This window comes from Pseudochaenichthys georgianus, chromosome 11 (assembly GCF_902827115.2).
Source record: "Pseudochaenichthys georgianus chromosome 11, fPseGeo1.2, whole genome shotgun sequence".
In the NCBI taxonomy this organism is placed as follows: domain Eukaryota; kingdom Metazoa; phylum Chordata; class Actinopteri; order Perciformes; family Channichthyidae; genus Pseudochaenichthys; species Pseudochaenichthys georgianus.
The window spans coordinates 24,340,151-24,352,376 of record NC_047513.1 but is presented as its reverse complement, the minus strand read 5'-3'; the positions used below and the strand labels follow the sequence as shown (position 1 = coordinate 24,352,376).

The 12,226-nt window shown below is 40.4% G+C and overlaps 1 protein-coding gene across 1 annotated transcript; it reads right to left on the bottom strand.

Annotated features, from left to right (window-relative positions):
• Positions 1–4,071: 4,071 nt before the first annotated feature.
• srd5a1 (steroid-5-alpha-reductase, alpha polypeptide 1 (3-oxo-5 alpha-steroid delta 4-dehydrogenase alpha 1)) lies at positions 4,072–12,006 on the bottom strand. Its single transcript, XM_034094793.2, has 5 exons — positions 11,537–12,006; positions 10,798–10,964; positions 9,234–9,335; positions 6,595–6,745; positions 4,072–6,479 (listed from the first exon to the last, which is right to left on the bottom strand). Exons 1-5 carry the CDS (start codon positions 11,845–11,847, stop codon positions 6,413–6,415), a joined length of 798 nt encoding a protein of 265 aa, XP_033950684.1. The 5' UTR covers positions 11,848–12,006; the 3' UTR covers positions 4,072–6,412.
• Between the last annotated feature and the right edge of the window lie 220 nt (positions 12,007–12,226).

Genomic DNA, 12,226 nt, shown 5'->3' with positions numbered 1-12,226 from the left:
GGGATGTGTGTGCATGTAAAAGAAGAAGAGTGAGGGAGAGAGGGCCTTGCATAATGCCCGCCCCCAACTCCTGCTACTCACGTGCAGCATGTGACAGAGTCAAGGAAAAAACCCCAGAGCTAACTGTGTGCCAGCTAGGATATGTAGCTCTCTGACTGTATGCATACACACAGCTGCTCACAGCCCACTGTACGTCCATATAAATCTCTTCTTTCTATCTCCCCCTATCTTACAGTGTGTGAACCACAGGCGCTTGAGTGACTCACCAGAGTGAATAGGTTATTCCTCTCATCTCTCATGTCACAGACTAGGCCCGAGCCAAAAGACTGTGTGCCAGTGTGTGCGATTTCAAGGCTGGTTTGCCTCATTGTCAGCTTTTATGGGATTACTGCATTGGTGACAACTGGACCATGGCTGACAGATGCCTCACACACACACATATATAGTCAGGGGCAGGGTTGGAGAACTGTATGCTCTCAGGCATAACAGTAATAGCAGATAATATTAAGAGAGCAGGCAGTAGTCAGAGACTGCATGTGGCTTGAATAATAATGAGGCCGCCGAACGTTCCAGATATTTAACCCACATTAGTGGGAAGCTGCATTTACACTGTTAAATCAACAACTATATCACATTTATACACATGCACATATCGCCTGTGGTGGGTCAGTCGCATTGTGGCTTTTTATACAGCATAACAAGGAAAGCATTATAATTGGCCCGGCAAATATTTGCAGAGCACAAATCCCGATCTGCACTACCAGTCAACGTGCAACCATGTACAGACAAAACAGAGGTTTAGACCTGAAAATGTAGCCTATGCGTGCTGATGTAGGCAAAAATAACACACATTCTAAAATGTTAAAGGGGGCCTATTATGATTTTTTTTTAGGGCTTCCCTTTCCTGTGTTGTGGTATACTGTATGTTTTTGTGCATGTAAATGGTCTCCAAAGGCTAAAATTGTAGATTTTCATCCAGAGGGAGTTTCTCTCCCACACAACAAGAATACATACATTGTGTTAATGGCCAGAACAGTTTTTCTGGTCACATGGGTTATAGCAGGGGCGGCGGGTACTGTAGGCTAGGGAAGGCTAAGCCTTCCCAAATATTTGTGCCACTGCATCCTGGTAAAATAAAAATATAATGTATAATTTTCTTCACATTATATATGCTTCCGTTAGGCAATATTATAAGGAATCATTCTGTAAACTTTCATTGTTATGCGGATGATACTCAACTGTATTTATCAATCAAGCCTGATGAAATTAATCATCTAAATAAAATTCAAGACTGCCTTAAGGACTTAAAAACGTGGATGACCTTAAACTTTTTGATGTTAAAAACGACCAAAACTGAAGTTATTGTACTTGGCCCGAAGAATCTACGAAACAAATTATCTAAAGATATACTAACTATGGATGGCATTAATTTGGCCTCCAGTGAGACTGTAAGGAATCTTGGTGTTATATTTGATCAGGATTTATCCTTTAACGCCCACATAAAATCAATTTCAAGGACCGCCTACTTCCATCTACGTAACATTGCAAAATTCAGGCACATCTTGCCTCAAAACGATACAGAGAAACTAGTCCATGCATTTGTTACTTCTAGGCTGGATTATTGTAACTCTTTATTATCAGGGAGTACCAAGAAGTCAGTCAAGTCGCTTCAGCTGATTCAAAATGCTGCGGCTCGTGTACTGACCAGAGTTAGGAAAAGGGACCACATTAGGCTACTCCTGTTCTGGCTGCCTTACACTGGCTCCCTATAGAACACAGGATAGAATTTAAAATTCTTCTTCTCGCCTACAAAGCCCTTAATGGGCAGGCGCCATCTTACCTTAAAGAACTCATTATACCCTACTGTCCTACTAGGGCATTGCGTTCCAAGAATGCAGGGTTGTTGGTTGTTCCTAGAATCTCTAAAAGTACAATGGGAGCCAGAGCCTTTTCTTATCAAGCTCCACATTTGTGGAATCAGCTTCCAGTTTGTATTCGGGCGGCAGACACCCTATCCGTTTTTAAGAGTGCGCTTAAGACCTTCCTTTTTGATAAAGCTTATAGTTAGGGCTGATTAGATTCAGCCCCTAGTTTTGCTGATATAGGCTCAGTTTGTCGGGGGACATCTTACTTCTTCCTTCTCTCTGTCTATACCTGTGTACTCTCATGTTCCGATTAACCCAGCTTCCCCAAATTTCTTTCTTTTTGGTGTCTACGCCGGGATCCGGAGTCATGGATGATCCTGCGGTCCTGTGTCCTGGATCGCGAGCCCTGGATCGCGAGTCGTGGCTGTGGTCCTGTGGATATCCTTGTGGATTCATCTTCCTATTATACACACATGCATTTCCAAACATTTGGATTACCTATGTTGCAAATGTATTATCTTTTCAATTTACACACGGCATCTATTGCACGTCTGTCCGTCCTGGGAGAGGGATCCCTCCTCTGTTGCTCTCCCTGAGGTTTCTCCCATTTTTCCCTTTAAACTGTGGGTTTTCTTCGGAAGTTTTTCCTTGTACGATGTGAGGGTCTAAGGACAGAGGGTGTCGTATTGTCATACTGATATTCTGTACACACTGTGAAGACCACTGAGACAAATGTAACATTTGTGATATTGGGCTATATAAATAAACATTGATTGATTGATATAATGTTTGTGTCTTTGACATTAGCGCTGCTATGCAGCCACCAGTAAACTGTACGAAGCCAGTTCAACAGACCCTGGATATGTTTGAGTTATCTGAACTAATCCTAACAAACGAGCGGTCCTACGACGCTGGTTATCAACTTGGTAAATCAAGCCAGGGTTTCTCTGTCCAGCTGAGAGCGCATTCAAGTGAAAGGGGCGGAGTTAGCAACATTTGACCAATCACAAACAGGGACAAGTGTACTGACAGCGCAGCTTCATACTTCATGAAAAGTAAACTAATATTAGACAAATATGCGCTTTAAACATCTATGACATAAACATATAATCCAGGAAACCACATAGCCACCTGCGAGGTGAATATATAACGACTGGTTAAACAAATAAATAAACTACTGAGTGTTTGAAAGCGTACAACAGTTGTATGATATCACTGCCCCATAGACACGAGTGGATCTGACTTTAATTACATTTGAGTTGAGTGTTTCGTAAACTTAATGTGTTGCTTAAAATAATACTTCTGCATACAGTATGTGACACTGTGAGTGTTGCACGGCCAGATACGGCTCGAGAAGCTGACTGATATGGAAATATTGTGATATTATATGATCGATGATCTGATTGATGATGTGATATCAGTGTGATATGAATGATAAGTGCGACACGTCGGCGTCTTCTCTGCATACGGCAGTTTAAACTGTATTTCCTTTATCCTGTAATATGACTTGATAGATTTAAACTCCACACACAGAGCTCTGATTGGTCAGCAGGCGGTGTTCTCACTGAGTTGATCTCTTTTCTAAAGACGCCGGGGGCGGGCAGCGTCAGGTAAAAAAAAGTTATTTAGCCTTCCCAAACCTGAGCCTCACGCGCCGCCTATGGGTTATAGTGTACTTCCTTAAAAAACACCGGCTACAAAAGTTCAAGGTTATACAGAAACCTAATGATCGTAGAAAGCTAACATTTGCAAATGTATAGTCACAACTTGAATTCCCAAACCCTCCCACATCAGTCATAGAAAAAGGAACAGACACCACTGTTTGTTTCCCTGTGGAGGAAGTGTTTTTATTCAAGCAGCTATTCCTATATGTGTGTGTATTATGAGATGTTGCATCTCTACTGCTGCTGTTGTTTTTCTTTTATGTTGCACAGGTTGTCATATGTACTGTTTATGTATGATTCTTGAAAGCCAGTCCAGCAAATTACTTTGCATATAAAAAGAAAATCCATTGGTGCCTGAAGATGAAGGGTATTATATTCGTACGGCGGGCTACGTAAATACACTGGCTGGGTAATATAGTGATGCAATTACAAGGAGCGTGGACAAAGAGGATACACAGAGGAAATAGCCTGGAAGAGAAAGAGAGAGACAGAGGGGGAACATGAAGGATGTCAGTCTGCATAGCCTTCAGCGACACACAGCCTCATTTTTCATCATACACAGAGGTCTTTTATTTATTGATGAGGCCAGGTTTAAAAATGATGACATCATAGAAATGTTCAAAAACAACATATTAATTAAATGTGACATGACCTTGGCTTGATGTAACATTTCCTCAACTGGGAAAAGGGAGAACTTATGAAAAGTGATGGGAGATTTTTTGCACTTTTTGTGAAAAGACAGGCTTCAATGGAAACAATGTCATTTTCACTTGTAGATGGATTTGACTTGTGATGAGATAATTGCACTTAATACTAAACCTATTTTTTTTTTAAAACACCAAACATTAGGCAGATCACATTCTTGGTATCTAAAAAACAAGACATGATTTCAGGAAAGCCCTTACTCAGGGTAATGAGATTATGGTAAACGTTATTTTTAAACAATAATAGAATAGGAAAGATGTTATAGATGAAGTGTTTTTTACGTCTTATCTTTTCTCCCCGGCTCCCTCCTCTCCTTCATTCATTTTATGCTCAATGTGCTTCTGCTTTCACACACTCAATCATTTGTTCTCTCTTTCTCAGAACACCCAGACAGGAGTGATGTGTTGAGGCGGCGCTCTCTTCTTATTTCAGGCATGGGTGAGTTATTGAGGGACATGCTTGACCTCTATTCGATTTCCCTGCAGCAGAGTAACGGTGGACAGGCCTGCTACAGTATCAGTCTTTAAAGAACGGAGATGTACTGCAGAATTTGTAGCAATGACACCCGGATCAAAATGAGGCAGAAACATGTGTTCGGACTTCATTAAATATACTTCTTCTTCATTCAGTCAACGGATGTTAAAAAAGATTCACTGGCAACAGATGACTCTTGAGAATGGATGGAAACTTTTAAGTGTCTGCTTTGCATTTCCGAGTTTGTATTCCATCTGGGAGAATATGCAGATCAGCGGAGAGTCTTTAAAGAGTTTATTGCTGGTGCAGAGAGTGATAAATCCACTGTATTACTGTTGAGGTACGCTCCATTCGCCGTCCTATTTCCTCCTGAGGAATGCTAAATGTTGCCTCTTTGGAAAACAGAGCATTTCAATTACATACAGTTCAGTGTTGCTAAGGTTAATTTGCTTTATGGGCGTTATTACCAAAGTAAGAAGCAACGGTATGATGTTTTTGTAAACCGTTTGCTTGCTTGCAACTAGGGATGCACGATATTGGTTTTTTGAAACCGATACCGATACCGATAACTTCCTGCTTCTCAAGACCAATACCGATAATAAAAAAAAATGTACGCCACTAATTATTTTAACACATTTTTTTCCTCGGCTGCCCCGTAGTTTCAGAGCGCATCGAGTTTAAAATACCATCTACAAGCTGATGCTGACAGCCCCGCTCCTGCCGCCCGCTTGTGGCAGACCACACTTCCACGCTCACCGGCAGGCACCGACTGGCCATCTGGAGGACCGGGAGGGTGTGTGTACGTGTGTGTGTGGCCCGAGCGAGCGAGAGAGAGACCTTACGTGCATTGTTGTTGTTAGCATCTGGTTCTAGCTAGCTGCGCTAACGGATATAAGGAGCTGTTTAAATGAAAACAGAGGAGCGACATTTCGCCACAACTGCACCGAGCACTTGACTTTATGCAAGAAGCAGACAGCGGGACATTGTAGGAGAAGTCAGCACACTCAGCTCGGATACATGAACATGATTGCAGCTTCCAGGCAGCTCCGGTTCGAGCATATGCCTTCAGTTGCACATAGCTCCAACGCACACACACACACACACACACACACACACACACACACACACACACACACACACACACACACACACACACACACACACACACACACACACACACACACACACACACACACACACACACACACACACTTTGTATTGTATTATTGTCTTCGGACGCTTCGATGGCGATGTTTCAGGTGACTGATCAGGTTCGAAGTATTAGGGAGCGCTGGATTTGTGAAGAACTCCCCTCTTCCTAAACCACTAATACCACAGTACTGGCAAAACGGGAGGAGCCGAGTGAAAAACAAGCTCCCCTCATCCCAATCCACCCACACCGTAGTATTTTTTCTTTTTTTTTACCCAAAAAATATATTGTATATTATCGGGGCTATTAATACTGGTATCGGGTTTATCGGGATGACGTCATAATTCCTAATATCGGACCGATAATAATCGGGCCGATAATTATCGTGCATCCCTACTTGCAACACATGAGGTAATTTACAAGCTTGCCGTCTGTGTTTTTTTCCAGTTTTCGGGGTCTTCAAATGTAGCTTATTTTAGAGCTTATCTAAGTTTTGTAAAATGTTGGCAATGTCCCTTTTCAGGCTTTCCAGGCTTCCAGTACCCACAGTGTTTTTAGAACAGAAAGGGAATCAGTGCCTTCCTACTTTTCGGGTAGTCTTCGAACTTAGCGTGGTACCATCTGTAGAGAGTGAAAGAGCAATGTTCTACTATTACTTCAGGTATTTGCTTCAACGTGTGCCGTACACATTGCATGAAATCCATCTTTCTCTGTATGTATGTGTTATTATACTTACTTGTGGTGTGACACAGCCCTGCTGGAGAGGACCACTGCGGTGGAGATGGCGAAAGCTGTACTATGGACAGAGTATCCAGCCAGAGCGAAGCCGGCCCACTCTGTTATCTCTCCTAAGAAGTTGGCTCCAGACACATATTCAAACAGTCCGCCTGTGGGTGGAAGACACAGGAATGAAGACAGGTATGCATAACCTTTCATATGTTCACTGGAGGCAAAACTAACCCAAATAGTTTATTCTGGAAGAAACATAACTATGATGTATTTTTAACAACTATAAATCCATATCTGGCAGTAATAGTACTGACATTTCAAAGGCTAAAAAGGATCCGAAAAGGTCAGTGGAGCACAACTAGCTCCACTGACCTTATAAATAGCTTAGCCTTCACTCTTTGAATCCAGGCCATGGGTAGTGTTGCTACCATCTGTGTGAAAATCGCATTCCTGGCTGAGGGGAATCCAGATGTGCCAGTAAGTTCATTTCCAGCGCGGCTTAAACGGCTTCCTCCCTTCTCGCCGTTTCCACGTTTTTTCCTTAAGGGTTTCTTTGTTTTATTTCCCTTAAGGGTTTGGGACGGATGGTTTCAGCAGGTTCACCGCAAGTTCAGGCTTGAGGTGAGGGACCATGTTCTTAGTCAGGGTAGCCGTAAGGGGCCCTAAAATGCTTTGAGGGTTTTTTTATTTCCTGAAGTGTGTTACATAGGTTTGTGTGCATGTTAATGGCCCACAAAGGCTTTTTGCTTAAAGAACTTATTATTTAAGCAAAAAGGAAAAATCCATTTGAATTTGCCAATAATGTAATTTTAAATAGCAGGATTGTATATGCATATGTTTTCCTAACACATACTGCCCTCAAGACTATTTGTCAGAAGCAGATTTGGCCCATTGGAAATGGGCCAAATCTTGTTGAGCCACCCTTGCCTGTCACTTGTCATACAGTGGCCATACATGTTTACATAGTAAACGTCACACACTCTATAAATACCCACCTCCAAAATGTTCTCTCATTCAGAAATGTATGCCTAATTCTTGTTTTGTTTTCAAATGAACAGTTCTATGTTTTGGGAAATACACTTGCTTGTTTTCTCGCCCAGCGCTAGACTAGAAGATTTTTAAAAAAACAGAAAATGTGCACATATCTGTAAATCTGATTTTTAAGCATTAATCAAATAAGATAATATTGCCTGCTGGCTGTAGCATATATTTGCAGTACAAACAAGAGTGTGGTATTAAGCAAATAAGTGGAAGATTAATTCAAAATGAATTTGGAATTATTCTGGTGCAGACATAGCCTTCAGTATAATCTCCATGTTCCAGTATGGGGCTGGCTTGCTGTCTCACATGATTACTATAAACACTGCGTGGTTTGGTACATTTCTCTTTCTGTTTTAAGTCAAACCACACACACAAACACTAGGAGTATTATGAGCCAGTGACACACAGCGGGAGCAGTCAAAGCAGCGAGAACCTTTTTAAACACTAATTTAAGGGTTCATAGAGGGCAAGGCAGAGAGGAGGAGATCTCTATTGACAACCAGTGATTCTGCTCACAGTGTGATCCTGTATAATCATGCGACCACACTGGAATATTAACATATAGTGCTGTGTACATGGACCACAGAGGTCTGTGCCATGAAGTGATTACTGCTTTCCTGGCGGTCTTGCCACCCCATGGCAGTGCAGGAAAAAGGATTTCAACTCTAAACCTCCGTCGAAGTAGCCATACAATGTCAAATGAGCCTTTAACAGTAAATGTCTTGCATTCAAAAATAGAAATACTCATAGGTCTCATTTCAGTTAAATATAAGTATTGTTAATTGTTTACAGAGGTGGAAGACATACTTAGGTGTTTTGCTTAAGTTAGAGCATTTAAAATGTACTTATAAGTTACAATATTAACTTCAAAATAAAGTTAAAGTACCAAAACAAAAAAATATATATATATTGGAATGGAGTAAAAGCACAAAGAATATCCGGCACTTAAAAAATGTATATATTTAAAAAACACAGGAGTTGCTACTAGTCTATCGCTGCAATGATAGAGTTAGCTTGTCTTTGTTTTTGTTGTGGTGTTTTAAAGGGTTATTTAGGATTGTAATAACTCACATATTAGCACAGACAAACTAAGCAATAAAAGGCACTAGTAGACCAGTAGTTCCTGTGTTTTGCAAGGTCAAATGTGGGGTTTTTCAATGTAGTCTGGTGGCTTTAAAGAAAGCAAGGCTAACGGCTGCAGTTCCCTGTCATAAAGGGCCATATATAACAACAAGGTGAAATTATAAACATATTACAAATATAGCACCAATAACTGATATTGAGTGGGTAAATGTTGCTGCTGCTACTGTTGTTGTTGTTGTAAATGTATGTTTTGCTGTTGCCCCTGTTCACAGTAGTTCTGTTTCTCAAAACTGGGGGATTGCTGACACACATCTACTCTTATTTATACACTGACTTTGGAAAAGTACCTCACACAACCCAACTTCAAACAATCCAAACTACCTTTTTTTGTTTTATTATTTTAGACCTCTCATCAAGTTTTTTCTCTTTGAAAGTTAAGTGTACTGTAACAGGAGTATAAGAAGAGTTGACTGTGGTGAGAGAAATCCTTCGGCCCAGTGTTTTCGTGACTAAAGCCCTTACCTGTGGGAATCTTGTAACCAGTCTCACCGGGCTTCCTGAGGTTCCTCAGGATGTGGTCGGAGTGCATGTTCACCAGCCAGCCGACCAACCACAGAACAGACCCTGGAGACGAACCCACAAAAAGCTGCGTTAACATGACATTTGACTGAGCGAAAGCCAGTCAGACAACTCTCAGTCTCCTCCCTGCTCAACCTCCACACAAATCTGGTTTGGCCTCATTTTTTCTCATCTAACTCTCAGTAATGCAAAATGAGCAGACATACCAACATGTTGAACATGTTTATAAAGATACATGTTTCCACAGTATTCATCATTGTATTGCTGCTGCTGTGACACACAACACTCAAAATAAACGTATTTCATGACACACTGCATGAATACAGTGAAATGTTCTTTTTGAAAACACTTCTTTCAGTAGTTCATATTAGTTCTATGCTAGGCTCAAATATATTAAAACCATTTTAAAATTCCATATCTGACCCGTGTACACATTGTACATCTATAATCTACAACAACAACAAATTACATAGATGTCTGTTCATATACTCAGACAAACGTGGGACATTATATTATTAATTATAAAACTGTAATTATTTTCTATTTGAATGTTTTTTTATTTTGTTACTTGTCTTTATCTAATGCAGATGTGGTGGTTTGAAAAGTCAAACAGGGTAAGGTAAGAGGAGTGGAGGGGCGGTCACAGTTAAAAAACACAAACATTTGAAATTGTAAGTTTCCTGCTTGAACAGCAAGGTAGCCAAGAAAAACTGCTGAGCACTTAAAGGTTTGGAAAAAGGGAAAAGCACCTGCAGTGAAGCAAGAAACAAAAAAAGGGGAAATTACAAGGTGGACAAAAGTGTGTGAATGACAGCCATGGTTTTAACACTGGTAACACAGGTTTCAAAAGGGTAACAGCATGCCAGAGGGTCGTTCTGTAGCTTTAGATACTTCGTCATGCGTGGAAGGAGGCTAAATTACCTAAAGTTTGGTATGGGGAAAAAATGGCATGGTGGTTTTCAGTATGTTTCTTTACATAATCTGATCAGACTAAAACACATTACATTCACAGTTAGTTACACTTTGAGAAATCAACCCAGTACTTACTTTTACTTGATTTTGTTTTGTTTGACTTGAGTATTCTTCTTATGACGTTTACACCACTGCTACCTCTCTTATCCTTATATACGGTGTTAAATTAAATTATTTGAATGTCTGAATCTGCTAGTAAGGACAAAGTATACCTGTTTCGAAGCTAAAAAAGGATAAGAAGGTAATCAATAATATACTGTTGTGTGCAGGCGTTACCTTATGCACTATAGCCTCGCACCTACCGGATGTATGTATAATAATTGTTTCTTCAACATCTGTCAATATATAAATATGAGCAATTCTTCACTTCCCATATGCTAATGTCACATACATAAACTTAATATGACTCACACTCAAAGCCACACCAGATATATTTTACATCATGAAAAAGTGTCAACAAGACAAGCGTATGTGCAAAATTAGACCATTCATTTGGCCTTTTTTGAAAGAGAGTTAGCAGACACAAGACACCAACCTGCAATGAAGCGTGGATGTGTAACCCAATGTGCCGGGTAGTCAGCGTAATGGCTCAGGTACCTGATCTGCATGTATCCATTATACATGCAGAACATAATGGCCAGCACAAATGAGTCCAGTGGGGTTGGTTTACCTCCTCGGATTAAAAATGGATATATGAGGGATCTGTGGCAGAAATAAAACAAGTTATTTCAAGTGTTTGCTTTGACATCTTGGATCAGTCAACTAGTACAACTATAAGCTATATAACTAAATAATAACATGGACAATGTTTCTGTATATTTTGCACATTTCCACACAATGCTTCTTAAACTCTTCAAATATTTTAAATGTTGATATACCGCACATTTTTTAATTATCTTTCAGATTTGCTTGTAAACATCCTTTTGAATTAATGATAGTTTTATTTAAAATAATTCTATATTTGCTTCTTTTTTTAATTTGATTCCTTCTGGATAAATATTCCTATAACTATGTATCCATCCACCCTTATACATCAAAGCAAATTCCTTGTATGTATAAACCTACTTGGACATACAACTGATACTGAATTTTTTTTTTGTGTACATTATTGAGTTATCTTATTATGCATAAATATAGATTTTTATTTGAGGGAAATAGCAAGAACCCTACATACATGTACACTTTGTGAGCCATGCACTTAATACATTATTTGTGCTGGTAATTGGCAAGCATGTTAGTTGCTCCAGATGTAATTGACTGTAATGATGACCTACCTTTGAATATAGTGGCAGAAATACATTGCAATGACCAGCTGGTTGGGCAGTAGTGACGTTTTTGCCGAGGATGTCCAAACTACCAGACAGAAAGGCACCAGGAAGGCAGGCAGCTCCTGCACGAACCAAGCAATCCGTGCATCAACTCGAAACCTGGCGGTGCTGGGAGCGTATCGTCCGTACGGGACATCCTGGAAAAGCAAAGCAACGAAAGTGCAGGCTGCCATGAAAATCATAAAGTAACCCAGACAGTCCAACACGTACAACTCCTCTTCTTCCGAGGAGAAGAGCCTGGATAGGATTGCGTCCATCACGGCAAATGTTACAAACTATAAAGGTGGCTCAAATCTGATTTCATTAAACGCTGTGTCACCGAGTTATGTCATGGTTTTTAAGACTATTTACAGCCCGTGGAAGTGACCGCATGAACACGTCAAAAGCAGAGCCATAGAGAGATAGTATCTCTAGGGCTCTAGGTCAAAAGTTGTTTAACTCCAGTAAGGACCTATCACAGCCACTGACAAGACTTGGCATTCGATCCTTTCAGCCAATCAAAACGCGCTATTGCAACACGTAATTCAAAATGGGTGGGGTCTTACGTCACTAATACATACATTCATTCATGTATTTTTCCCCTGATGCGGACAATTATGTTATTACGGTTATTACGTGTTGGTTCTGTCATTCATT

Excerpts from the sequence above, each read along its gene's own strand:
- srd5a1 (XM_034094793.2), bottom strand. The coding sequence starts at position 11,847 with ATGGACGCAATCCTATCCAGGCTCTTCTCCTCGGAAGAAGAGGAGTTG. Across the intron at positions 9,336-10,797 it reads ACATCCACGCTTCATTGCAG|GGTCTGTTCTGTGGTTGGTC; the intron begins GTTGGTGTCTTG and ends GTTCGTCTCCAG. Across the intron at positions 6,480-6,594 it reads AGGGCTGTGTCACACCACAA|ATGGTACCACGCTAAGTTCG; the intron begins GTAAGTATAATA and ends CACTCTCTACAG.